The 27237-nt window shown below is 67.7% G+C and overlaps 1 protein-coding gene across 2 annotated transcripts; it reads left to right on the top strand.

Moving 5' to 3' along the window:
• The first annotated feature begins 707 nt into the window (after positions 1-707).
• On the top strand, positions 708-22062 carry KIRREL1 (kirre like nephrin family adhesion molecule 1). 2 transcript variants are annotated; one of them, XM_066985982.1, is made up of 15 exons: positions 708-974; positions 14946-15095; positions 15883-16032; positions 16817-16974; positions 17066-17216; positions 18085-18190; positions 18298-18446; positions 18536-18663; positions 18766-18892; positions 19008-19108; positions 19222-19420; positions 19499-19606; positions 19706-19845; positions 19950-20027; positions 21071-22062. In XM_066985982.1, exons 1-15 carry the CDS (start codon positions 923-925, stop codon positions 21539-21541), a joined length of 2268 nt encoding a protein of 755 aa, XP_066842083.1. In that variant the 5' UTR covers positions 708-922; the 3' UTR covers positions 21542-22062. The 2 variants fall into 2 exon arrangements, with proteins under 2 accessions (XP_066842083.1, XP_066842082.1); XM_066985981.1 differs by having other exon boundaries at positions 19222-19606.
• Positions 22063-27237: the final 5175 nt, after the last annotated feature.

Genomic DNA, 27237 nt, shown 5'->3' with positions numbered 1-27237 from the left:
GAGGATTTTTCGAGCCGCTGATAGCCAGGGCCTTCAGTTGGGGCTTAGAAAGTTTTCAAAAGAGGAATAGAGAGAGGGGAGGATCAGCAAGCGTGCGGCGCGGGGGAGAGGCCGCCCGAACGGCGGCGGAGAGGTGAGGCAGGGCGAGGGCGGGGGGCTCGGCCCGCAGCCCCCTGCCCCGGGTGGGTGCCGCGGGGTCCTGGGTGGGTGCTGCGGGGTCCTGGGTGGGTGCTGCTCTCCCCAGGCAGTCCCACACCGTGCACGCCCGTCCAGCTGGCCTGCACGTGCCTGAGTGTGCACACGCAGGGGGATGCACGCCCTGGGACGCACACGTGCAGCGTGACACGCGTGCACAGGCGTGCACGCACACGGGCGCAGCGGCACAAAGCCACCCCCAGCGTGCTCACACGCGTGTTCGCCCCGCGTGCACGCGCCAACACGCACGCACACGCACAAACACACGTGCACACTCATGCACACGCATGCACACGCATGCACACTCGTGCACACTCGTGCACACTCGTCCAACTCCAAGGTCCCACGCGCGTCCAGCCGCACCCCCCGGGTGCGCACCCCCTCGCCGTGCAAAAAGCCGCCCCCCCGCGCCCCCCCCAAGGCCCGGGCCCCCTCTCGCCCCCCCGCCCCCGCTCCCCCCTCCCCAACTTTCCCGAGTTGCCGCCCCCGGCCCGGCCCCGCCCCGCCGGCAGCGCGCACTCCGGGGCGGCGCGGCACGGCTCGGCACGGCTTTGCACGGCTCGGAGCGGCTCGGCACGGCTCGGAGCGGAGCCAGAGCAGCCCGCGGCCCTTCCCCGGCCCCTGCCCGGCCGGGCCATGCTTTAGCAGCGGCGGCGGGGCCGAGCGGGGCGGCGGGGCAGCGGCCCCCCCCCGCGCCCCGTGCCCGCAGCGCGGCCGGGACGGGAGCATGCGGATCCTCTTCCTCTGCCTCCTGACTCTCGCTGACTCCTACGGGCAAGGTAAGCACCGGGCACCGGGGGCACCGGAGAGCCTGGCACGGCTCCCGGGGCACGGCACGGCTCGGTCCGGCTCCGCCCGGGGCCGGGACCCGGCTCCGGACCCGCGCGGTGCCGCCGCGCCCCGCTGGGATGCGCCCGGCTCCGGCCAAAGGAGCCCGCGGCTGGGTCTTGGGGGGGCTCCCGCGGCTGGGGGGGGGCCGGGCAGGGTCTTGGGGGAGCCCCCCAGCGGGGGCTGGGACCCCGGGTTCGTGCTGGTGGACCCCGGCTGTGGAGCCGCGTCCCCGGGTTGGGAGCAAACGGACCCCCCCTTGCTGCGTCCCGATGCAGCCCGGGGTGGGCTCTGCCCCCCCCCCCCTCCCCCCCAGCCCACTTCGGGGCAGGGCCCCCCGGTTTCGGTCCCGCTGGATGCCCCGGTCGGGGCCGTGCCCCCCGCAGGGGTCCTGGCCCCCCCCGGTCCGGTCCCGCTGGAGCCGGGGTGAGGCCGTTGGAGATGGGGTCCGGGGGGGCCGCGGCGCTCGGACGCAGGAATTTTGTCGGTGCCGGGGCAGGCGGGGGGGACCCGGCAGCTCTGGGGACCCCCAGTGACCGGGGGATCCACGATAGGGGGGGGACGTGTGGGGGGGACCCGGCCTGGACGTGGCGATGCTGGCCGAGTGGGGACTGCCGTCCGTCCGTCCGTCCGCCCAGGATACCTCTCGGTGAGAGGGGGCGAGCGCCGGGGGCAGCCGGGACCCCCGGCTCCCAGCCTGGGCAGCCCTCAGGAGCGGGGCTGGGGACAGCGTGGGGCACCCCCTTTCCCCCCCCAGTCGCTTTACGGGGCTTGCTGCAACCCAGGGGCTCGCCTGAGCCCCCCCCCCCCCGTCCCTACATGACCCCCCCAAGTGACCACAGGGAGCCATCGAGGGAAACTGAGGCACGGGGCGCCGTGCGGCCAAGGTCACGCAGAGCAGGGGGCGCGGAGCTGGGGACAGCCCCGGTGCCCCCCCCGGCCACCCCGACCACCAGCAGGGCCCCACAGGGATGGGCACCGTGCGTGCACCGAGCTGCTGGGGTCTCTGCTGGGGTGTCCCCCCCCCCCGCTGTGTCCCCCCAGATGGCACAGGGGGGGCCGGTGCGTGGCCGGGGCCGGGTGCTCGAGGGCATTGCCCTGCGCCGAGCCAGCCCCTGCATGGCCTCTGGGTCCTTCCCTGCTGCAAAATCCAATCTAATTTTTAATTAAGGGGGCGGCGTTGCTAAGATGCCAGGAACAAAAATGAGTCGAACGGGGGGTTTAAAAGGAGCATGCAAAGCCTCTTAGAGGGCCGAGGCTGGGGCCGGGGGGGTGAGGGGGGGGGGGCCGATCCCAGGCTCCCCCGCGCAGGGCTCGGGGAAGCGCCGCGGGGCTCCGCTGCCCTCCCAGGAACAAAAGCGCCCGCACGGTGCCATGTGCATCGCGCCGGCCTCCGTGCTCTGCCTCGCCGCAGGGACGAGCTGGACGGGCTGCGGGGACGGGGACGGGGGTGGCAGCACCCCGCCAGCATCCCCCCGACCCCCCCCCGAGCGGCCCCGTCCCGCCACAGTCCCCATCTCGCTCCTGCCACCGCTAAGTTTCGCTTCTGCCTCCCCGCCGCGGCCCCGCTCTAAGGTGGGATGCTTGGGGAGAGGGGGGGGAGCAAAATCTGGTGGGCTCCCCCCACCCTGGAGCCAGGCGTGTGGGTGCTGGGGGGGGGGGTCTGTGCCATTCATGGAGTTACACCCGCTCGCACAAAGATGTTGAATGGGTTTCATCACTCTTCATTTCTCACTAAATAATTTTCTGTATCTTATCTAAATGAAACCCATTATTCTTCCCCCCGTTTCAATCACTCGCTGTGATTGCGCCTCAAATTGAAATATTTATTCATTTTCTGGGCGATTCTTCTTCTCCTTCTCTCTGTGGGTTGTGTGTGTGTGGTTTTTTTTTTTTTTTTTTTCTTTTCTTTTCTTTCCCTCCCTTCTTCCCTCCCAAGGAAGAGCAGCGAAATTGAAACAGCGGAGAGATGGCGGCGGGGGCTCGTCCCGGGGCTCTGGTGCCGGCGGGGGCTGCGCTGAGACCCCGCGAGCTCGCTGCGTGCCCCGGGGGAACGTGGCTGAGCCCCGCTGCCTTTGGAGCCCTCACCCCTGGGTGCATCGCTGCTGAAGGGGCAGGAGTGGCACCGGGACCGGGCGCTCCGAGGTCAGGCCTGTCCCTCCGGCCCCCATGCTGATGCCTTTTTCGGGTAGGGAGCGGGTGCAGGGCTCCGGTCCCGCCGCCCCGTGCCCCTGCAGGCACCCCAGGGTGATGCCAACCACCTGGTGCAGCACCAGCATCCCGCAACCTGGGGCTGCCCCAGACTTATGGGGCAGGAGGGACGGTGCCGGGGCACGGGGCCACCCTCCTTGTGCCGGGGAGCGGGACGAGGTGGCTGGGCAGGGGCTGCGCCCCAAATCTGCCCGCTGGAGCCGGGCGGAGGCAAAGGGGTCTCTGTGGCCACGGGGAGCTGCTGGGGACGGCGGCGGGCACCTGCCCGTGCTCCCCGCCCGGGGCCGCGGTGGCTCGGCTCCCCGCGCGCCGCCGGAGCGGCGGTGGCGTGATGTGATGTGTAAGCTGACCGTCGTCTGCTGCAGGGTAATAAAAGCCCCCGGGAGAGCTCCCGTGCCGCGGCGCGGCGGCCGGGGAGGGTGGGAAGGTGGCCACGGTCCCCGCAGCTGGGGGGTGCCAGCGCTTGGCATCGCCCCCCTCCGTGGGCAGAGGGGGGAGGCCGGGGACGTTCGGGGAGCGAAGGAGCCGCCGGTGGCTTCGGGTTGCTCGGGGCATCCCCGCCGCCCTGCACGCCCGCTTTGCCCACCCAGAAAAACCCCGTGCTGCTCTCGGCGTGATCCTACAGCGCTCGCGGACCCGTGCCAGCTGTCCCCAGGGTCCCCTCCGGGTCACCGTGATTGTCCCTGCCACCCTGCAGACCCTCATCCCCAGAACACCTCGGAGGGGGAGATGGAGCCCCAAAGGGTCACCGCGCGTCCCCCCAGCCCCACAGCGAGGGGGACCTTGGGGTGGCACCCCCAGCCCTGCACTCCCTCTGTTCCCCGCAGCACCCTTCAGCGATCCCAGTTTGGGCTATACTGGGATCAGAGCAGCCTGGGATTAAGGTGCTTGAGCGCAGGGGGAGGGGGCTGGCAGCATGGGGGGCCCGAGACCCCCGGGTGCTCCCCCATGGGGCTCCAGCACCGGCACGGAGGGAGGACGGGGGCTGCGCGGGGCGGGTGGGGAGGGTCCCAACCTCCCCAGGGGCCCCAAAGCCCCTTTGCGAGCACCAGGGATGCCGCGGTTTTGTGCAGGGTCCTGCCCCGAGCCTGCGGCACGTCCCTCGCAGAAGGGGCCGGATCCTGCCCCGGCACACAGCGAGCCCCGGCTCAGCCCCGCAGCGGGGCCACGGCAGCCCTTTGGGGCCGGCGGGACGGATCCTGCCGTGGCAGCCACGGCCCCGTGCCGGGACTTGCCTGGGCCGCCCGTGCCAGGGCTGAATCGGCCGCTCCCCCCCAGCTGGGGCCGTGGTTTACTGCCGGGGAGCATCCCAGGGGGGGTGGGGGGGGGCAGCGGCCCCGTCCCGCTCCCGTCCCGCTCCCGTCCCAGCGGCCTCCTGCCCGTTTCCTGCAGGGCCCCCAACTGCGGCCCTCCTCCCAGCCGCGGTGACCTCCGGCACCCCACGCGCCCTCCTCTCGGAGGTGAGATCGGGGTCGTCGGCCACCTCGGCCCCACCGACCCGAGCCGACCAGCATTAATTACATCCCCAGCCTTTAATTCGAGATTGATTTAATCCCGAGCCAGCTTTCTGCCTGGCCCAGAGCCCACCTGGGCTGCCCTGGGCTCTCTCGCCGCCCTTCGGGCACCCGTGGGTGCTCGCCCGCCCCGCTCACCCCATCCTTGGGGCCACCGCACCCAGCCCTGCGGCACCCACCTCGCCAGCCTGCGGGGGTGCCCAGGGGCCACCACGGCCCCAGGAAGCCCCCCGGTGTCCCCTCGGTGTCCCCTGCACCTGTAGGACTGGGGAGGGGACCCCGGTGGCCCCGCGGGGTGTCGCCGGCCCCGTCCGGCGGGGACGCAGCCCCCCAGCAGCGCGGGGCGGCGGGGGGGGATTGTCGCTAACTCCCCGTAAAGGTTCCCCCTAATTGCTTGCCTTACCTCAGGTTTTATCATCAAAGCATCCGTTATTCCCTCTCCAGCCTCCTTTTCTTTTTATTATCTCTTAATTAATCACTCTAGCTTTCACATTTAGCAGATAATTACAGTCTCCTGGGTGCACGGCTCATTTTCATAACCTCCTGCTCCCAGCCGGGGGTGGGCACGGCGCGGGAGGGCGCTGGGTGGTGGGGGGGGGGGGGGACACCAAAGGGACCCGTCCTGCGCCCGCAGCGGGACCGCGGCACCCTCGGGCACCCTCGGGCACCCGCAGCCCCGCCTGGGTGGGTGCGCGGCGGCCGGCGCTGAAAATTGACGTTGAGGGGGCCAAAATCAGCCAAAAGGCATCGTGCAAGGGGCCAGGGGGGGGCAATGGGGTGCCGGGGGTCCCCACGGGAGGAGGAGGAGGCTCGGGGCAGAGTTAAGGGGACGGAGGGAGCTGAGCGCGCAGCGGGGTGCGGGCGGGGGGCTCGGAGCGGGGCGGGGGGCTCGGAGCCGGCCAGGAGAGTGCCCGGGGCTGGGGGACGGCGGTGGTGGGGGCAGGAGGGGGTTCGAGGAGCCGAAACCCTCGGAAAAAGGCGCAGGGAAGGGAAAAGGGGGGGAGCGAGGCCTTTTTTCTGCAAGGGCTGGAACATAATGGGCTGCCAGCGCTGCCATGGCAACGGGCGGATTATGATCCAAATGGAAATCAAAATAAGGGGGGGGGTGAGGGGGGGGGGGGGGGGGAGAAAAAAAGCGAAAAGAGTGGAGTAAAAAGGAGGAGGGGAGGAAAAACAACTTTTATTTCGAACCCGAGAGCGGCCGTGCGCCGTGCGGGGGTTGCCATGGGAACGGCGGAGGGGGAAAGAAAAAAAATTAGGAAAAAAAATTAAAAAAAAGGGAGCAAAAACCGCGCACGCGGGCGTGCGAGGGAGCGCGCGTGGGTGCACGAGGGAGCACGTGCCCGGCTGGGCGTGCGAGGGGCACGAGGGGGCCCGCTGGTGGCACCGGGCCCCGGGCGGTGACACCCGGAGCATCCCCGGCCTCCTCTCCCTCGCCTCCTTGCAACGCCCTTCCCGGCGGATTTGGTGGGAAAGGGGGGGTTTTGCGGGGCGGCCGGGGGGGTTCCCGACCTCCCGCGGTGTTTTGGGGTGCACGAGGCTCAGCCGGGGGCCGGGGGGCGTCGTGGGGGCTTGGGGACGGGGCGGGGGGCACGGCGGGTGGACGGGGGCTGAGTGGGGGCTGGAGGTGGCCTCCGCGGGGACACAGGGAGGTGGTGAGGGTTGGGGACGGCCTCTGCCGGGGGGGGGCGGGCAGAGATTTGGGGGAAACTGAGGCACGGAGCCTCGCCTGGCCCCGGGGAGGGCTGTGGGGCTCTGCAGGCAGCCTGCCCAAAGCGAACGGGGAGCAGCGGGGAGCAGCCTCCCCCCCGCCCCAAATCCAGGGACGCCCCAAAAAGTGCCTCTGCCCCCCCCCCCCCCCCGGGTGCCAGCCCCTGCCCGCCGCGGGCTCGGGGCCTGGCGCGGGGAGCCGAGGGTTAAGCGCCGGGTTTCCTTTCTCTCCCTCTTCTTCCAGAGAGCCTTGGCAGGAAATTCCTCAAATTCCAGGCTTGTAGGATCATTGCTGGGCTCTGACCGCAGCCAGGGCTGCTCCAGCTTCTCCTTTGCGGGACTCGCAGGGGCCGGCGGCGAGGGGGGGGGGCTGCAGGGCGGCCCCCACGGCGCTCCCGGCCCCGTCCCCCCCACCCCCCAGCTGCCACCCCACGGGGACCCCGGCACTGGGGTCGGCCCCATTTGGCCAAGCTGGCTTTGGTGGGCACGAAGCCCCACGGGACCCCCTCGTGTCGCCGCCCTGGGGGTGCTGGCGAGGGGGGGGGGTGCCCTGCAGCCCTCCCCCCCCCAGGTTCCCCACCCGGGACCCCAAATCCTCGTGGCGGCCACGGGGTCGGGGCAGGCTGAGGTTGCTGCCCCTATTTTCTGGAGCAGAGGGGGAAGGGAGCGCGGGGCCATGCGGTGGGGGGGGACGACAAGGGTCGTGTCCCCCCCCGCCAAACCCTTGTGGTTTTGAAGGGGACACCTCGCCCCCTGTCCCCATCAGCCCCCATCCAACCCCGTTCCCTCCCAGTCGAGGTTTCCACTGAACCCCCCCCCCCTTTTGCCAGGGCGTGAGCTCAGCACCACGAACCACGGGCGACGCCGGATTTATCCGGGGATATTTATTTATGGGGAAACTGAGGCAGGGCAAGGGGCCGGGGGGGCGGGGGAGGTTGGTCCTGCCCCGTGGCACCGGGGGGGTCCCGTCCGTGGCGGGGGCTCCGTCCCCCAGCCCTCGGCGCGGGGCCGCTCTGCCCCGTCCTCTCCCACGCGCCGCGGCGCGGAGGCCCCGTACCGGAGGCTTGCGCTCCCAGCTGCTCGTCCCGATTCAATGTGAATGATAATCCCATTATTAAGAGATGTCTCATTAAGACATCTGTAACGAGAGCGCTTACCAGCAGCTCGGTGGAAGGGTGCCAGCCCTGTTTAAATATTTCTTTCCCCTCCATTAATGATTAGGGAATTTTATTTTTCTTTTTTATTTTTGTTTTTTTTTCTCCCCTTTCCCAAAGAAGAAGTCCCCTCCCCCCGGCGCGCACACACAAACAAAAGTCTTAATTAGACATTGTTCCTAACAGGGATATTACACAAATTAATTAAACTCAAGCCAATAAACAGCCCTGCTCCATAATTCTGACAGCCCCAGAAATGAAGAGGAAATAACGAGGGCAGAGGCGCCGCCAGCTCCCGGCTCGCCCATGGGTGGGGGGGGACGGGGGCACCCTGGGACCCGCCATCGTCCCCCCCCCCCCCAGTGGGGGCTGAGCACGGCGTGGGGGGGGGAGCAGCGGCCACACATCTGCAGCCCAGGCCTTTGTGCGAAGGGCAGCGGCGAGGGGAGGAGGAGGAGGAGGAAGAGGAGGAGGAGGAGGAGGAAGGGGCTGGGGTGCGAAGGCTGCCCCGCTCTGCTGAGCCAAAATGCACGGAGCCCGGCATGGGCGCTGCAGGGCCAGCTCGGGGAGGGTGCACGCGGCTGCACGTGCACACACACACACACGCACGCACACATGTGCACACGGGTGTGCACAGGAACACGGCCCGCGCTCACGCTCGCAGCTCCTGCGGACGCAAGGGTAGCGCCTTGCACGCGCACGGCTGGGGCGCGCGCGCCCGTGCAAGCGTTAAAGTTGGTGCGCACACGTGCACGCTGCTGGGCGAGCACACGGACGTGCACACGCACGTGCACGCGCTCCTGTGCAAGCAAGCGTCTGGTGCATGCACACACATGTGCACGTGCTCCCGTGCAAGCGTCTGGTGCATGCACACGTGCACACACAGGCGTGCACACACACACTCCTGTGCAAGCAAGCATCCGGTGCACGCACACTTGTACACACGTGCACATGTTCCTGTGCATGCACTTGCGCACCCATGCACACTCCCGTGCATGCACAGCGCCGTTGCACACACGCTCCTTCACGCTCATGCTGCACCCCGCTGTGGCCCCTCGCTCTGCGCCCGCCGGCCGTGCCCGGCCCCCCGTGCCCCCCAGGCGCGCCGAGCCTTTGTCTTTCTGCCTGGCTGCCCCCTTTCAGGGGCCGAGGGCAGAAGAAAGGCGCCGGGGTTCTCACAAACGGCCGCTGCCTCCGGGCAGGGCAGGTGGGGGGGAGACGGAGACCCCGGCCCCGGGGCGCTGGAGGGGGCTCGGGGCTCCTGGGGACAGCGGGGTCCTGCAGGCGTGATCGCCTTGGGGGGGACAGGGGGACCGTGGGGACCCCTAAAGCAGGGTTCTGCCAGGATCAACCCTCGGAGCGCCACGGGACGGCGCCTTGGGGTCGGCACCGGGTGCTGTGGGGCAGCAGAGGTGTCCCCAGGGGGGCCTGGGGGGGTTCCAATGGGGAATCCGGGGGGGGCAGCAACGGGATTTTCTTGGGACAGCAAGACAGCTCCCATGGGGCAGCAATGGGGTTGCTGTGGGGAGGCAACGGGGTTCCGATGGGATAGCTGTGGGCTTCCCATGGGGAAACGATTGGGGTTCATGTGAGGAAGAAGTGGGGTTCCGGGGGGCTCCCCGCAGGGCACCCCAAACCCCCCACCCCAGGCCCCTGGTGCACGCAGGACGGTGGCAGCTGAAGGGACAGTGGGGTGGCCCCATGGGGACCCTGGCCCCGCGCGGCCCCCCCCAGCCCAGCTCGTTTGCCATAACGCAATAAAGCACTTCATTTATTCGCTCCTCTATTTTCTCCCTCTCCCTGCCCAACACTGGTTTATATTTTATTGGCATCTTTGCTGCGCTGAAAGTAATGTAATTACGAGGGGAATTTATATGTTGTTTCGTAAGTCGGGAGTTCATTTTTTTTGTATTATTATTATTAGGTGGGGAATATTTAAGGCTCCTCAGGAACGAAAAATAGAACCCAATTCCACCGCGTCATCTCCCCCGGTATTTATGCCTCTGCCCAACGAGGTTTCAATTGAAAATTGCTCCGTATGTTCCCAGCGCCGCGTATTTTCTCCCCGTGTCTCATCACGAGCTGGTGCCTCCTCTCCTCCTCGTCCCTCCGGGTCCTCCGCCATCGCTCGTGGCCTTTTTGGGGATGTCAGAGCCGTCCCCAGATCCTCGCCTTGCGCTACCGCTTGCGCATCCCCTATCGAGGCGCCTTCCCCGTGCCTCAGTTTCCCCCCAGCGCCTTGCAGGGGGGGCAGCAGGGTGGTGGGGCCACGTCCCCGTCCCCCACCCCAGCCCTCCTCCTGCCGTCCCCAGCAGCGCAGGCGTCCCCGCCGCGGTGACACTGATGGGCTGTGACACGGCGGGAGGTGCTGGCCGCCCGCGCGGCGGCGCGGCGCCCGTCTCCTGCCCGGGAGGTAATCGAGGTGGAATATTTGATCGGCCGGGAAATGAGCTGCTAAATTTGTTGTGAGATTGGTGTCACAAGCAATCGCGGCGGCGCTCCTCGGCCGGCGGGGGACGGCAGCGGCGGGGAGCGAGGGGACACCGCGGGCTGGGGACACCGGGGGCTGGCGGAGCCGGTGGCGCTCCAGCTGCTTCGGTGGCACAGGGGGCACGGCGATGTCCCTGATGCGGAGATGTCCCTGATGCAGAGATGTCCCTGATGCAGAGATGTCCCCGATGCAGAAATGTCCCCGATGCGCACCCCACGTGCCGCTGCCCCCAGGGACGCCGCGCCTGGTGGCACGGCCAAGGTCACCGTGGCCAGGGCGCGGGGAGGACGGCAGGGACCCGGCGTGCCCGAAGGCGGCGGGGAGGAGGGGAACCGATCTCCTCCTCATTTGTTTTTATAATTTTGCCTTTTAAAAAATGAAAATAACTGGAGCATCCCTTCCCCGGAGAGCTTTGCTACCACCAGCTTCGGCAGCGGGAAGCGGAGCAGGAGGGGGGGAGAGGCAACGGAGCAGCCCCCGCCAGCACCGTGCCAGCCCCGTGCCAGCCCCGCGGGGACGCTGGGGACACCCCGGGGCCACTCCCCGAGATGGCGGCGAGGGGCAGGGCTGGATGCGGCCCCGTCCCCTCCGTCGGCCGCCCTGGTGCCTCCCAGCCTGGCGCTGGGCGCGTGCCAGCGATGCGCTGGCGTCATATGATGGTGGTGAAATACTTTCCGTTCCTGCTGGGACGGGAGGATCGGGAGCGGAGCCGGGGTCCTGGCTCTGGAGGCAGCCACGGGGGGGAAAAACGGGGACATGGATGGGGACGGGGATGGGGATGGGGACAAGGGACAGGGATGGGGACAGGGACAGGGATGGGGTTGGGGACAGGGACAGGGATGGGGATGCTGGCGTAGGGGGTGCAGGGTAGCTGCTGCGGGATTCAATTACCGAGGAATTAAAGGATGGTAATATTCAATTAATGTCAATCAGAGCGGGATTAGAGGAAGGAGAAGTTGTCGGATGGGTTGGATGCGGAGTGGATGGGGTTGCGCTTGGGGCTGATAAGGGAGCAGGGGGCACGGATTGGGGCTTTGGCCCCAAATGGTGCAGTTGGCATTGGGATGGGCACCCCAGCATCCTCACACCGCACCCCAGCATCCTCACACCGTACCCCAGCATCGTCCTGCCGTACCCCAGCATCATCCTGCCGTACCCCAGCATCATCCTGCCGTACCCCAGCATCCTGGCACCGCGTTCCCGTCAGCGTTCCCGTCCCTGCCACCCACCCCCCGGCCACGTTAGCGTTAAAAAGCGAAGGGGAAGGAGAAGAAAATAGAAGAGGGCATTGAGTGACTTCAAACAAGGAGCGGAAGCGGCTTCTCCTGCCAAGATGCTTTCAGAGCGCGCGGCTCGCGCTGTTCCCGGGCAGCACTGTCTTGCTGGGGTAATCGCAGTGAAGCAGCCTCATAAATTGTTGATGGCAACGGGGACCCTCTCTAGCAAATACCAATTTGCTGGCTGCGAGCTGCGGGCGAGCGTGCCGCCGGGCTGGGCTGGCACCCGGGTCCCCGTCCTGCTGCCATCGCCCGCCCGCGTGGCACGGGGACACGGGGACGCTGCGGGAGCAGGGTGGGGGCATCCCCAGCTGCGGGGTCCCCTCTGCCCCGAGCCTCGTCCCAAGTCCCATCCCTGCTCCCCGCGGTCCCCGGGTGGGTTTGGGGCCCTGGCTGCCACCCTGGGTTGGGGACACGCACGGGGCTCCGTCCTTGAGGCCACCACCTCCACCAGCCACCCGCGTCCCTGCCCTGAGACGCGGCCGGCTTTAGCAGAAAGCCCCAAATTGCCAGAGCCTAAAATAGCTTCTGCTCCTCGGCAGATGGGGCGGGAGGACGGGGAAGTGCCAGGGTCGATCACGTCTCCGCTCCGCCGCGTCCCCCGCCAGCCGCGGCACCCGCCCGCTGCACGGGCAGGATGGCACCCGCGGGCTGCGTGTCCCCCCACCCCCCCGCTCCCGGTTTTGGGGACGCGGCGACACCGCCGGGAGCGCCGCGCTCGGCCCCGTGCCTCGGTTTCCCCACGCTGGCGGTGCCCGAGGTCCATCCGTGGCGCCGTCTGGGTGGTTTTGGGGCCGGCCGCAACGCTTGCGCTTTTTTTCCATCCCATTGCCTCGTGCCGGGTGACAAGTGGCTCGGGGCGCCGGCACCGGGGCGGTGACAGCACGGTGACAGCGTGCGGGCAGAGGGGACGCGGGCGGCGGCGTGGATGCAGCCAGCAGCGTGTCCCAGGGATGGGGACGGGGACGGGGACAGGGCGATGGGGACGGGGACGGGGACAGAGCGATGGCCCCGGCTGCAGCAGCCACCCGCGGCCCCGTCCTCCCTCCCGTCTCTTCCTTTCCGCTCTGCCGGGCAGGGCCACAAGGAAGCCAAATCCTCTTTTCTCTCCCGCAGAATAAAACCAGTGGAGGGTGGTTTTTATTTTTTTTATTTTTTTTTTTCCTCCCCGTGTATTTTTTTTTTCCCCCCCCAATATAAATAGAAGCGAACAACTTGGGAAGAGGAAAAGGGGAAAGGCTTAAATTTAAAAGCGGTGAGAAGAGGAAGGGGAGGAGGGAGAGAGATAAAATAATAAAAAAAAAAAGAAAAAAAAACTCGAGCGCGGAGAGATTTAGCTCCATCTGAAAGCTGTCAGCGCGAATAAAAAGCTTTTCTTTGAACCCTGAGTTTAATAGCGAGAGGAGAGAGAGGGAGATTGGAGCACCAGCCCCAGGGCTTAATCAGACCTTCATTTGATAAATAGAGGGAGACAGGGCCGGGCGTGTGGCTCGGTCCCCACCGGGTCCCTCCGCGGGAGCCCCCCGCGTGCCCGAGCACCCACGGGTGGGCACAGGCCGGGTGCGCACGCCCGGCACCCCGCGGCGGTGCCCCGGAGCCTCGCGAGGGGTTTGTGGGCTCCTTGGCGCGATGTCAAGGCCCCGCCGCGGCGAGGGACGCGCGGTGCTCGCTGTGCCGGGGCCGAGCCCCCCCCGCGTCGCCCTGCGCCAGACTAAACAGCGGCGGGGACAGGGACGGGGATGGGGACAGGATGGGGACGGGGATGGGGATGGGGATGGGGATGGGGATGGGGATGGGGATGGGGATGGGGATGGGGATGGGGATGGGGATGGGGATGGGGATGGGGACGGGGACGGGGACAGGAGGGTGCCTGCAGCAGGGTGGGGGGCTTCTTCCCACGCCTGCACACGCGCACACCCGTGCACACGTGCACACCCGTGCCCCCCGCTTTGGCGTTCTGCGGGTGCCGCCGGGCGCTCTGTGTCACCCCGCGGTGGCCCTGGGCTGGCCGTGGGTCCCCGCTGTCTGTCTGGCGGCCGCAGCCCCCCCCCGCGCTGCCTCCCCCCCCTTCCCCAGCTCTGATCTTCCCCCACGCCCACCTCTCTCCAGGCACCTTCCTCTTTGATCTCCGCTCTGCTTTTTTATTCCCCCCCCAGCTCCATCCCTCCCCCCACCTCTCCCATTCTCTCCTTCCCTTTATCTCCCTCCCTCCCCCTGTCCCCGCTCCCGCTCCTCTCCCAAAACGCTGCCGCGGGGGGGCCACGGGGCAGGGACATCCGAGTGTCCCCAGCCGCCCCCTCCGTGCCCAGGGCCCCGTGGGCGGCTGGGGGCACCCCGGGGTGGGGGTTTGGGATGCCCACACGGGTGGGATGTGACTGGGGGACACCGGCAGTGACCGTCCCCAAGTCACCGCGGGTCCCGGTGGGCTCTGCGAGGGGCCGCAGGGCTGGATGCCCCTTCCTCAGCACCCTGGGGTGCCCCTTCCTCAGCACCCTGGGGTGCCCCGTCCGTGCGTCCTGGGGTACCGGGCCCAGGGGTGCCCCCATCCTGGGGATTTGGGGATGCCCGATGCCACGTGCGGGCTGGGTGGGGGGGGGTCTCTCCAGCTGCCTGGGGACGATGCTTTTGGGTTGGTTCCTGGTGCTGGGGCGCAGCCAGGGGGTGCTGGGGGCTCCCCGGCAGCGGCGCGGGGGTTTGGGGAGCTGCCGGGGGCTTTGGCTGCAGGATCAAAGGCAGAGGGGGGCCGGAGCGCCCGGCTCTTGGGGACGGAGCACACGCTGGGGACACAGAGCTGCGTGGTGCTGTGCCATGCAGGGCCGTGCTGCGCCGTGCCGTGCCGTGCCGTGCTGTGCCACGCCAAGTGGTGCCATGCTGTGCTGTGCTGAACTGTGCCATGTTGTTCCGTGCCGTGCCGTGCCGTGCTGAATTGTGCCGTGCCGTGCCGAGTTGTGCTGTGCCGAGCCGTGCTGAGCTGTGCTGAGCCGTGCCAGGCCTCGCCGGGCCACGCAGGCGGAGGCAGGGCTGGGGACTTAGCGGCTTCGTTATCTGCAGCTCGCTCATCCCCAGAAGGGATTTCTGCCTCCCCCTCTCCCGCTCCACAGCGGAAATCATTTGAATATTTTAGCAAGAGGCTTTCAAGGCGGGGGGAGGCGAGCACAGGGGAGAGAGAGGCAGCTCCCCCCTGCCACCCCAGGGCAGGGCGAAGTGCCCCTCACCCCGCTGTCCCCATGCTCCCCAAGCGGGCAGGGGCCCCGGTGTGCCCGGGTCCCCAACCCTGCCCCCCCCCGCACACGCATGTGACACAGCCACACGCGTGTGACACACACCCCGCGCTCCCCCCGCTGCCCTCCCAGGTCGATGCCCGCTCGCCGCGTGACGGCCGTGGCACCACGGGGACACGTCCCGGGGGGCTGGGGACGGCGCTGGGGACCCCGGTGCTGGCCGTGCCGTGCCGCACGCGGCTCCCTGGTGCCGGCACAGCCCGGTGCCACCGGTATGACGGAGCACTGGGCGCTGGTGTGTGGGGTGCCCTGGGCCGTCACCGATCCCCGTCCCACGTCCCCAGCGGCGCAGACGCGGTTCGTGGAGGAGCCGGAGGACCAGACCGTGGTGGCCGGCCAGAGGATCGTCCTCTCCTGCGTGGTGCTCAACTACTCCGGGATCGTGCAATGGACCAAAGACGGGCTGGCCCTGGGGATGGGGCAGGGCCTCAAAGGTACCCGGGGGAAGGCTCAGGGAACGTCACCGCGCAGGGCAGGGGGTGTCACCGCGTGGGAGGCTCCTGGGCGTTACGGCTCCCGCGGCGCCGCGGCCCCCATTTCCCAGCTCCATGCGCCCGAACAGGGCCACGTGCCCCGTAGTCAAGCTCCGGCAGGGACTGGGCACTGCTCTCTGCTCCTTCCTGCACACACCGGGGGCCCTGCGTGGAGCAGGGATCCTGCATGCATTGGGGTCCTGGCATGTGTTGGGGTCCTGCACACACTGGGGTCCTTGCGCACGTTGGGGTCCCTGCACACACTGGGATCCCTGCACACACTGGGGTCCCTGCACACACTGGGGTCCCTGTACACACTGGGGTCCCTGCATGTACTGGGGTCCTGCAGATATTGGGGTCCTTGCACACGCTGGGGTCCCTGCATGGACAGGGATCCCTGCACGCACTGGGTTCCTTGCACACATTGGGGTCCCTGCATGTATTGGGGACCTGCACATATTGGGGTCCCTGCACACACTGGGGTCCCTGAATACTTTGGGGTCCTGCACGCACAGCGGTCTTTGCCTGCGCCCAGGTCCCTGCACGCCCTGAGGACCCCCCCATGCCCCGGGGATGCCGCACGTGCCCCATCCCCTCTGCCTGCCCGTGTCCCATGCAGCCGGAGCTGGCAGCGGGCAGCGACCGAGCCCCCAGCCCCGGCGAATCTGGCTCAGAAGCTGGGGGCACGGGGAGCACCCAGGGGGTCCCGTCCCCTCGGCGCTGACCCCCCCGCGCCGTGTCCCCGCAGCCTGGCCGCGCTACCGCATCGTGGGCACGGCCGACTCGGGCCAGTACAACCTGGAGATCAGCGACGCCGAGCTCTCCGACGACGCCGTCTACGAGTGCCAGGCGACCGAGGCTGCGCTGCGCTCGCGCCGGGCCAAGCTCACCGTGCTCAGTAAGGAGCGAGCCCGGCTCCCCCCCGTTGTCCCTGGGTCCCCCGAGCCCCCCCCGGACCCCCTGAGCCAGCCCAGGCAGGCGCGGGGAAGGCTGCTGCTGCCTACGCCGCCGCCTCCCCCTTGCCTTGCCTCCAGCAGCCTGGCTGTGCCATTATCTTTAATGCCTTAATCTATATTCACGCCGTGGCTGAGTTACGGGACCTACGAGTGCAGTAACTTTGATTTCCCTGACTTTTGTGTCTTGTAAAAAAAAAAAAAAGAAAAAAAAAAAGAAATGATGCCGGAGCCGCAGCGGAAATGTTGCATGAATGGGGTTTTGGGGCGGATTTCTTGCTTTTCTTAATTTTTTTTTTCCCCTCTCTTTCTCCTTCTTCCCCTGGCGGTGAAATTCCCATTAGAAAGGCAGGAGATAAAAGGCGCGCGAGTGGGAGCTGTGGCTGGGTACTGAGCCCAGGGGGGTCCCCCCAAACTCCTGCCGAGCTCAGGGGTCCCCCTGTGTCCCCCACCCCGCACGGGGCTCAGATAGCGCAGAGGGCTCCCAGGATGGGGGGGTCCCCATCAGCCATTCCTCCTGCACCCGGCTCCCACCTGCATAATTGCAGCCAGCACCCGGGGGCGCTCTGCAAGCAGCCCAGCCCCTCCCCCAGTTCTCTCCCCAAGAGCCCAGCGCTAATAAATCAGTTTTAAATCAAGGTTTTAGCTCCTCAGCTTGGCAGCTGTGGAGAGTCCCCGGTGTCCCCAGTGTCCCCGGTGTCCCCAGTTGGTCCCCTGTCCCCTCTGCAGTCCCCCCCGAGGACCCCACCATCGACGGAGCCCCCGAGATCCTGCTGCGCGCGGGGACGCCGTACAACCTGACGTGCCGGGCGCGCAGCGCCAAGCCCGCCGCCACCATCGTCTGGTACCGGGACGGGCTCCAGCAGGACGGAGCCGTCACCACCACGGTACCGGCTGTCCCGTCCCCTCCCTCGGCCCCGCCGCGGCCCCGCGCGGCGCCGGAGCTCACCGCGGGCACCGTCCCCTTCTCCCTGGCAGGAGGTGCTGGCTGATGGCAAGCGGGAGACGACGACCAGCCAGCTGGCCATCAACCCCACCGACCTGGACATCGGCAGGGTTTTCTCCTGCCGCAGCACCAACGAAGCTGTCCCGGCGGGGAAGGAAACCTTCGTCAAGCTCAACGTGCACCGTGAGTCCGCGACGGGGACGGAGGGGACGGAGGGGACGATGCCGTGGCGCGGGGACGCGGCACGCGGGTGTCACCGGGGCAGAGCGAGGAGCTTCCAGGGTGCCGGGTGTTGTGGGGTGCCGGGGGGGTCCCAGCATTGTGGTTTGGAGTCCCCCAGAGGGTGCCTGGGTGGGTGGGGGCCGAGGTTGCGCCCGCTGGGGTTCACCGGAGCTGGGCTGCGCCGGCTGCAGGCGGGGGCCAGCTGGGGACGGCGCGGTGAACACCGACCTCCAGTGGCTGCTGCGGGAAGGCTCAGCCCGGCCGGGTCCACGGCCACGGTGGGCACCCAAATCCATCAGGGATGGTGGGTGCCTGCTTCTGGAAGGGATGGGGGGCACCCAAATCCGTCAGGGATGGTGGGCGCCTGCTTCTGGAAGGGATGGGGGGCACCCAAATCCGTCAGGGATGGTGGGCGCCTGCTTCTGGAAGGGATGGGGGGCACCCAAATCCGTCAGGGATGGTGGGTGCCTGCTTCTGGAAGGGGTGGGGGGCACCCAAAGTGGTCAGGGATGCTGGACACCCACATCTAGAAGGGATGGGGGGCACCCAAATCCATCAGGGATGGTGGGCACCCACTTCTGGAAGGTACGCCAGGCACCCAAATCCATCAGGGATGGTGGGCGCCCATAGCAGGCAGGGATGCCGGGCACCCCAAAAGAACATCGCAGTTTCGGGGCTCTCCCCCCGTGCCGTGCCGTGCCCTGGGTGGCAGCACACGGGGCCGGCGTTGCTGCGCCGGGCTGGGGGATTCTCCCCTCGCCCCCTTCTCTCTCTCTGCCACGCTGAGCCCGCCCCAGCGGCCGCGACGGCTCCGTCCGCCTTCCCGCAGATCCCCCGACTGTCACCCTGTCCATCCAGCCCCAGACGGTGCAGGAGGGCGAGCGGGTCGTGTTCACCTGCATGGCCACCGCCAACCCCGAGATCAAAGGCTACAGGTGAGGAGCACCCGCGGACCCTGGGGCGGGGGGGGTGCTCACCACAGCCTCCGGGCTCGGTGCGGGGCCGGGGGGGGTGCTGAACCCGGGGCTCTCTGCTCCCCCAGGTGGGCCAAGGGGGGGGTGATCATCGAGGAGGCCAAGGAGAACAAGTACGACACGCAGGTGGACTACACCTTCTTCACGGAGCCCGTGTCCTGCGAGGTGCACAACGACATCGGCAGCACCAACGTCAGCACGCTGGTGGACGTGCACTGTGAGCGGGGCAGCCCCCCCAACAACCCCCTCGAGAGCCCCCCCAGGGCTGCCTCCCACCCCCCCCCAACCCTCCCCTCTCCCCGCCAGTTGCCCCTCGCATCATGGTGGCCCCCAAGCCCACCGTCACCGACATCGGCTCCGACGTGACGCTGACCTGCATGTGGTCCGGCAACCCCCCGCTGACCCTCACCTGGACCAAGAAGGAATCCAACATGGTACTGAGCCGCGGGGGGGGGGGGGGGGCTCAAAAAGGGGCCGTGCCCCCCCCCCCGCCAGCCCTCCTGAGCCCCCCCCTTGTCCCCGTGCTGCCCCCCAAGGTCCTGAGCAACAGCAACCAGCTGTACCTGAAGTCGGTGACGCAGGCGGACGCGGGGCAGTACATCTGCAAAGCCATCGTGCCCCGCATCGGCGTGGGCGAGCGCGAGGTCACGCTCTACGTCAACGGTGAGCGGCCGGGGCAGGAGGGGCACGGTGCCCGCGGTGGGACCCCCCCCCCACCCCCGGGTGCCGCTGGGTTTTGGTGACACCCCCCCCATCCCCGTCCCCGTCCCTCCCGCAGGGCCCCCCATCATCTCGAGCGAGGTGGTGCAGTACGCGGCGCGCGGCGACCGCGGCAAGGTGGAGTGCTTCATCGGCAGCACGCCGCCGCCGGACCGCATCGTGAGTCAACCGCGGTCGGGCAGGGGGGACGCCGTCCCCATCCCCGTCCCCATCCCCGTCCCCGTCCCCGGGGGGGGCCGCGGAGAGGTGCTGACGCAGCCCCCCTCTGCCAGGCCTGGGCTTGGAAGGAGAACGTTTTGGAGGCAGGGACGCTGGAGCGCTACACGGTGGAGAGGACCAACACGGGCAGCGGGGTCCTGTCCACCCTCACCATCAACAACGTGATGGAGGCCGACTTCCAGACCCACTACAACTGCACCGCCTGGAACAGCTTCGGGCCGGGCACCGCCATCATCCAGCTGGAGGAGAAAGGTACCGGGGACACGGAGCCGCGGCCACCGCCGCGCCGCCCGGCCCCGGTTCACGTCCCCGCGGCCTCGTCCCTTGCAGAGGTCTTGCCCGTGGGCATCATCGCCGGGGCCACCATCGGGGCCAGCATCCTCGTCATCAGCTTCCTCGTGGCGCTCGCCTGCTTCCTCTACCGGCGTCGGAAAGGAAGTGAGTGGGGGACGGAGACGCCGCGGATGGGGACGGGGCAGGGGGGGACCGGCCAGGCTGTGCCCCCTCCGTGCCACCTCCGTCCCCGCGCGTCCCCAGGTCGCAAGGACGTCACCCTGCGCAAGCTGGACATCAAGGTGGAGACGGTGAACAGGGAGCCGCTGACGCTGCACGCGGACCGGGAGGAGGACACGGCCAGCGTCTCCACCGCCACCCGTGTCATGAAGGCCATCTACTCGGTAGGGGACAGCCCGCGGCGGGGCCACGCCGCAGCCAGGGCTGCCGGACCGTGGCGGGTGGGAGCGGGGGGGAACGAGGCTGTCTGTCCCCGTTTCCCCTGCAGTCCTTCAAGGATGACGTGGACTTGAAGCAGGACCTGCGCTGTGACACCATCGACACCCGCGAGGAGTACGAGCTGAAGGTCTGCTCCTGGGGCAAGGGGTGGGGAGGGGATGGGATGGGGATGGGGTGGGATGGGATGGGATGGGATGGGATGGGATGGGATGGGATGGGATGGGATGGGATGGGATGGGATGGGATGGGATGGGATGGGATGGGATGGGATGGGATGGGATGGGAGGGGATGGGAGGGGGATGGGGATGGGGATGGGATGGGATGGGGATGGGGATGGGGATGGGGATGGGATGGGATGGGATGGGATGGGATGGGATGGGATGGGATGGGATGGGATGGGGATGGGGATGGGGATGGGATGGGATGGGGATGGGGATGGGGGGATGGGATGGGATGGGATGGGGATGGGGATGGGATGGGATGGGATGGGATGGGATGGGATGGGATGGGATGGGATGGGATGGGATGGGATGGGATGGGGATGGGGGATGGGATGGGGATGGGGATGGGATGGGATGGGATGGGGGGGATGGGGATGGGGATGGGGATGGGGATGGGGATGGGATGGGATGGGATGGGATGGGGATGGGGATGGGATGGGATGGGATGGGATGGGATGGGATGGGATGGGATGGGATGGGATGGGGATGGGAATGGGATGGGATGGGATGGGGTGGGGTGGGGATAGGGGATGGGATTAGGATGGGGATGGGGATGAGGTGGGAATGGCGACAGGGATTGAATAGGATGGGATGGGATGGGATGGGATGGGATGGGATGGGATGGGATGGGGTGGGGATAGGGGATGGGATTAGGATGGGGATGGGGATGAGGTGGGAATGGCGACGGGGATTGGATAGGATGGGATGGGATGGAATGGAGTTGGGATGGGGATGGGATGGCAGAAGGTTGGGAGGGGATGGAAGGCATGGGATGGGGATGTGGACGAGGATGAGGATGGTGTGGAGATGGGGATAGGGACAAGGACACAAATGGTGCTAAGAACAGGAATGAGGCATGAAAAAAGGGAAGCTTGGAGGAGGGAAGGGGCCGGGTCTTCGCCCAGCCCACCCCAGCCACGTTCCCCTCCCACCCCCCCATCCCCGCAGGACCCCACCAATGGCTACTACAACGTCCGTGCCCACGAGGACCGCCCGGCCTCCCGCACCGTCCTGTACGCCGACTACCGCACGCCGGGGCCGGGGCGCTACGAGGCGCGGCCCCCCTCCCGCCTGTCCCACTCGAGCGGCTACGCGCAGCTCAACACCTACAGCCGCGGCCCCGCGTCCGACTACAGCGCCGAGGCGGCCGCGGGCACCGGGGCTCCCCCGGGCACGGCGGGGGGCGAGACGGCCAGCCAGCTCTCCTACGAGAACTACGGGGGCCACGCCGCCTTCCCGGCCGGCGGCGGCTACGGTGGCTACCGGCTGGGCTACGGGCAGCCCCCCAGCCTGGAGCGGGCGCCCTACGACGCCTACGACCCCATGGGCAAGTACGCCAGCGCCACCCGCTTCTCCTACACCTCCCAGCACTCGGACTACGGGCAGCGCTTCCAGCAGCGGATGCAGACGCACGTCTAGGGGTGGGGGGCGGCGGGCGGCGGGGCCCCGGCGACTGTCCCCTGATATTCAGGGGCTCATCCTGACCCCCCCTCGCCCCGCTTCTCCATGCGCCGGGTCCCTTCTCTTCGAGCTTCCACTCCCCGCTGGGATAGCGGTTGTCTTCGCGGTACCTTCCCAAAGGGGCGCGGGGCGTCCTCCCCCTGGCCCCGTGCCCCCCGTCCCGGCCCCCTTTCCCCATTCCCGGCTCGGCTGGGAAGGAGGGGGGAGCCCGGAGCCTTCCCTGATGGGGGCTCAGCCCCGCACACCCCGGCCAGCGCCGCCCGTCCCACGGCACACGTGCGGCCGCGGACGTAAGGACCGCGCCTGGCTTCTGTTTTCTCCCCAAAATGCCCCAGCCCAGCCTGTTCCCGTTCCCTGTGCCTTGACTTTTGGGGTCGGCCCACGCTCGGGGCCGGCTCCCTCCCGTCCTTCCGTCCGTCCGTCCGTCCCACAAAGCCCCCGCTCCCACCCTGCCCCGAGCCGGTGAGCACGGGGCACCCCGCTCACCCTGGGGGTCCCGGTACGGCGAGCCCCCAAAAACGCCCCCATGCCAAGGGGACGGGGAGCCCTCAGTGAATGTATTACAGGGATGTAGGATAGGGGCAGCTGCTGCACCCCGAGGCTGGGCGAAGGATTTCGGTCCCCAGACGGGCACCAGGACCCCAGAACAAGGGGGACCCTGGAGCAAGTGGGACCCCAGAACAAGCAGGACCCCAGAACAAGGGGGACCCCAATTCCCTCAGGAGCAGGGAGCCGGGTTCTGGCTGGGGCACGAGGGGTTTTGGGGGCACTTTGTGAGCTCAATGCTGGGGAGGTTTAGGGGGGGGTTTGGGCTTCCCAGCTGCTTCCTACCCAGCCCAGCTCTCGGTACCGGTACCCACCAGACTCGGGGGGGTCCCCATGGGCCCCTGGGATTAGGTACGAAGCACCCTCCCTGCCTGCCTGGCTCTGCCGTGGGGATCGGGGCGAGCTCGGTGACCCCCATCCTGCAGAGCCTCCTCCTCCTCCTCCTGGCTGCGGAGCCGGCCCCGCGGCAAGCAGGTACGATTCGGCCGCAGGACGGTTCGGGAAGGAAGGGGCACGGCACGGAGGGGGGGGTCCCCATTTTCCCCCCCTTCCCGTCCCCATCGGGTTTAACCTCGACCCCAAAGGTACTGTCAGGACGGTGCTGAACCCGACCCAGCCTGAGCCCCCCCCACCCCACCCCGGCCGGCCCGCGTGCCATTTCTTGCGATGGTGCCTGACTTAACCCCGGCTGTCGCCCCAGATGCTGCACCCCCACCGTCTATAGCAATAGCGTCCCGCCGGCCCCGAAGCCAAGCTGAAGCTTTAAACTCAACTCCCCGGGGCAGGGGAGCGGGATCGGGGTCCCCCCCCCCCCCCGGCCACGTCCAAGCCCCAAAGGGAGCCCCAGGCCAGGCGGCGGCACCCCGGGGCGCGGGGGCGAGCGGGTCCCCTCCTAGCACAGGCTGTTTTAGACCCCCCCCCTAGAGACACGTATCTGTGACCCCTGCCCCCCAAGCCACCATTTTTTTATTTGTCCTTTTCCTTTTTTTTAAATATTATGTACTATATTTTTAGTCTTAAACACGATATATTATATATATTTAATTTTTTTATATATATATTATAAATATAAATGTTAAAAAAAAAAAAAAAGAGGGGGCTGCGGTTTGCCTTTGTAGCATCTCTCTCGGGAGGGGGGGGGGCTCTGCCAGCGGGGCTGGGGACGTGGGTCCAGGGGGGGATGAGGGACTGGGGGGGGGGGTCCCGAGCCGCAGCACACCCCGCGCTGCCTCCGCCGACCTATTTTTTTTCGCCCGAGCTTTCAGCAGGAGCCGCTGCCAAGAGGGGCAGGGGAGGCGCTGGCAGCCCCTCCGCACCCGGCCTCGCTGCGCTTTATTTCTCCCAGCCAAGGCCGCGAACGGGCTCGCTTAATGATTCTGTTTCCCTACAAACGCAGCCTATTACTTTGTGTGTTTCCACGCCTGGTTTATTATGCATGAACCAGGCAATTTGCCTGCTGCTCCCGGGACCCATCTTTAAAACAAAAAGGTGCTTTGTCATTCCTAATGGCTTCTGCTGGAGCGTGGAGCGTGCGGTCGGTGGATGGATGGATGGAAGCATGGGGTGGATGCGCGGGGAGACGGATGTGAGCGGAGGGAGAGGCCTTAAGCTCCTGCTCTGCCCGGAACCCCTTTAACTCGCCGTGAGCATCCCGTCCAGGAGCGAGCCGTGAATTCACACCTGGAGATTAGATCAGCTCCGAAATCCAAGCCCCGGAGGTGCTTCCACCTCGCTAAAGAGGCAGCCGCGTTTCCCCGGGAAGCAACCCTCCCCTCCTCGCCATGCAGCTCATTTATTCCGAGATGTATTCTAATTTATTCCCCAGGATGGAGCGCGCTCGCCGCCTCCTCTCGGCTCCGCAGAAATCCCTCGCCTTGTTCGTCCTCCCTCGCCTCCCCGCAGGCACGAGGCTGCAGCCTCCAGAAGAGCAGGGGAGGGTGACGCGGGGCTGTTATTTCATTTTTCGTGCGTTCCCGCACGCCGGCTCGCGTGGATGTGCTGCACCGAGACGAGGGAGCATCCCAAACGTTTTGGGGTGCAGATGAAGCACCGCGGGCGCGGGACAAGAGAAATTGCCTTCGGCTTCGCCAGGCTGTCCCTGTCCCCTCAAAGCTGGGGACAACGGAGGGACGGGGCACTTGGCAGCACCCGGGAGCCAACAGGCAGCTGGCTTTGGGTCCTGGGGTTTCCCCCAAACCCAGCTTTGGGGCCTGGGTTTTTCCCCCAAACCCAGCCCGAGAGCACCAGGCAAGCAGGGAAGCAGCCCCCGTCACCAGGAGCTCCTGACCAGGGCAGGCACAGCCGCAGCCTCGCTCCCAGCCAGCTGCCAGCTACGGCAGGTTAAAAATAATTAAAAAAAAGAAATGAAATAAGGATCCCTCTAGAAAAGCGTAATTTGTCTCCCGGAGCCCCGGACCCGCTAATAGCACGCCGTAAGCAAACAGAGGCACGACTCCGGCTCTTCCCTCACCGCCGGCTGTCATGCTGGAATTTAATCTCTCAGCCCTCTGCTCCCCAGGCCGGTGATAAAGCAGAATTTGATTTCGTTCCTAATAAATCAGAGGCTCTTGGAGAGGAGGCGGCAGGAGGGTCGAGGACGCAGCCCCCCGGGCAGGAGTCGGAGCTGAGCCGAGGAACGGGGCTCTGGTGCCGGGCAGGGCGCGAGCAACGGGGACGGCCAAGCCCCCCTTTATCCTCAGAAAGCTGCAAAACACTGGGGACGTTTCTCCCCCCTCCATGAGACACCCCCCTTGTGTGTCCTGTTATCATGGTCCTCCAGGCTGGCGTCTGAGCCAAATCTCTCTTTTTTTGCACCAAAAGCAGGGGCAGGGCCACCAGCACCAGAAGATGGGGGAGAAGGCCCCTAAAGGCCCCTAAAGGCCCCTAAAGGCCCCTAAAGGCCCCTAAAGGCCCCTAAAGGCCCCTAAAGGCCCCTAAAGGCCCCTAAAGGCCCCTAAAGGCCCCTAAAGGCCCCTAAAGGCCCCTAAAGGCCCCTAAAGGCCCCTAAAGGCCCCTAAAGGCCCCTAAAGGCCCCTAAAGGCCCCTAAAGGCCCCTAAAGGCCCCTAAAGGCCCCTAAAGGCCCCTAAAGGCCCCTAAAGGCCCCTAAAGGCCCCTAAAGGCCCCTAAAGGCCCCTAAAGGCCCCTAAAGGCCCCTAAAGGCCCCTAAAGGCCCCTAAAGGCCCCTAAAGGCCCCTAAAGGCCCCGCGCCCTCACGGAGCCACAGCACCCCACTTCCACCACCGCCCGCCAGCCGGGCGGGCACTGAGCCCCGCCCCTTCCCGCGGGTCCATTTATACCAGCGGAAATCCCGCGAGACTTCAGCGTGGGCGAGAACGAGGGGAGGGGTGTCTTTGCGCGCCCCGCTGCTTACGTCATCAGTAGCTGCCTGGCGGCGGCCGGGGAAGGGGCGAGGGGGGGAAAATGGCGGCCGCGGGCGGCAGCGCCTGGGCCCGGGCCGGGCCTTTGGGCTCCGGAGGCTCTGGGGGGCGCCGAGGGCCCCGTGTGGGGCCTTGGCGTGGGAGAGCCGAGGCCGGGGGGCTCTGAGGAGGCCAAGAGCTGGGGGAGGACGGCGGCTGGGGGGGCGCAGCCGGGGCTGGGGCCTTGCCTGGAGCCCCGCGGGCCTCTGCGGGGAGGGCGCTGGGTCCCGGCGCCCAGCGTGGGGCGGTGCGGGGCTGCCCCTGGGGCTGCTCGGGGCTGGGGTGCAGGCAGGAGGGGCTGAGCAGGGCTCTCCCCCCGGGGCTGCCGAGCTCCCCCTTGTGTCCCGGGGCGCTCCCAGCGCTGCTGCTTGCGAAGCGCCGGCTGAAACGACTGCAGGGCTGGCCCCGGGGCGGAGCGGCGCGTACCGGCGGATCCCCGTCAGGAGCTGTTGGCGATAAACAATAAAACACCGCGCTTCCCTTGGCCGTGCGGCCTGGAGCTGTTCGCCGCGGCCCTTCGTGCGCTTTAACCCCGGCACAACTTCTTCCCGAGGGGCGAAAGCGCCTTGGAGCGAACGCGGCTCCGCGCTCCCTCCCCGGGGGAGCAGGAGGTGGTTCTGCCACCCAAAACCGTGATCCGAGCCAGTTCCTAACGAGCTGACGGGATTTTAGGGGTGGGCTCCGCTGCCCTGCGCTGTCTCGGTGGGTGCAGCCGGGACCGCGAGGCTTCCCCTGCCCGGAGCGGCTGCAGGAGGCGCGGGGCAGGATCCGGCCCCCAGCACCCCTCCAGCACCCGGCGGCGCGCGTGGAAATCGGTTTTGTGAGCTCTGCCCAGCGGCGATGAAACCCTAAAACCCTTCAGGCCTCGTGCAGGGTTACCCGGGGCCCTTTTCGTGCGGCGCCCCCGTTGCCGACCCAGCTCGTCCTCGTGCTGCCGGCTGAGGTCCGGAGCGCGGCGGCGACTCGGCGGCGGTTCCCAAATCCCCCCAAAACGCCCCAATTTCTGCCGGGTCCTGGCAGAGGCACAGCCCTGGAGAAAGCCCCGGACCCAGAGGGGCTCCGGCAGCCCCCAAGGGGCGATGGCCCCGCAATTTTGGGACCCGTCGGAGGGGAGGACCCGAACCTTTTGGCACCCACAGCACCTCGCGGGCCCTGTCCCCCTTGCCGGCAGATGGCAGGGCCGCTCGTCCCGGGGCCGTGGGGACAGCCAGCGGTGACCTCGCTCTTGTCCCCACAGCGGGTTCGCAGCGTCCCCGAAAAGGGGGGGCTGTCCCCAAAAGCACGTACAGGTCCCCGTCCCGGCGGTGCCAGCGAGGGCTGGGGTCCCCCGAGGACACGATCCTGGGCGCGTGGAGCTGCGCCGAGCCCCCCCTGCCCCGTGCAGGCGCTGTCCCCACCCCTGCGGCTGCAGCAGCGATGGCGGGGGGGGGGGGAAGTGGCTTCCCCCACGCTCGGCCGCAGGTTTCCTGCGTGAGCCGAAGGGCTCCGGCTGGCCGGGCACCGGGGGACCCCAGGGGCTGGGTGGGCACCCGGGGGGGGGGCCCTGCTGGGGGGCTATCGCCTCTCGGAGAGCCGGGGGGGGGGCTCTGGGGCTTCCCGGGGGCAGCGCTGGGGTGAGGAATGGTTTAAATCCCACCCTGGGTGCTGGCGGAGGATCAGCTCAGCCCCGCTGGGCGCAGAGCGAGAGCAAG

This window comes from Anser cygnoides, chromosome 33, assembly GCF_040182565.1.
Source record: "Anser cygnoides isolate HZ-2024a breed goose chromosome 33, Taihu_goose_T2T_genome, whole genome shotgun sequence".
NCBI lineage: Eukaryota > Metazoa > Chordata > Aves > Anseriformes > Anatidae > Anser > Anser cygnoides.
Note: the sequence above shows the minus strand (reverse complement) of the source record. Positions and strands in the feature narration are given on the sequence as shown.

Excerpts from the sequence above, each read along its gene's own strand:
- KIRREL1 (XM_066985981.1), top strand. The coding sequence starts at position 923 with ATGCGGATCCTCTTCCTCTGCCTCCTGACTCTCGCTGACTCCTACGGG. Across the intron at positions 975-14,945 it reads CGCTGACTCCTACGGGCAAG|CGGCGCAGACGCGGTTCGTG; the intron begins GTAAGCACCGGG and ends CCACGTCCCCAG. Across the intron at positions 18,191-18,297 it reads CCCGAGATCAAAGGCTACAG|GTGGGCCAAGGGGGGGGTGA; the intron begins GTGAGGAGCACC and ends CTGCTCCCCCAG.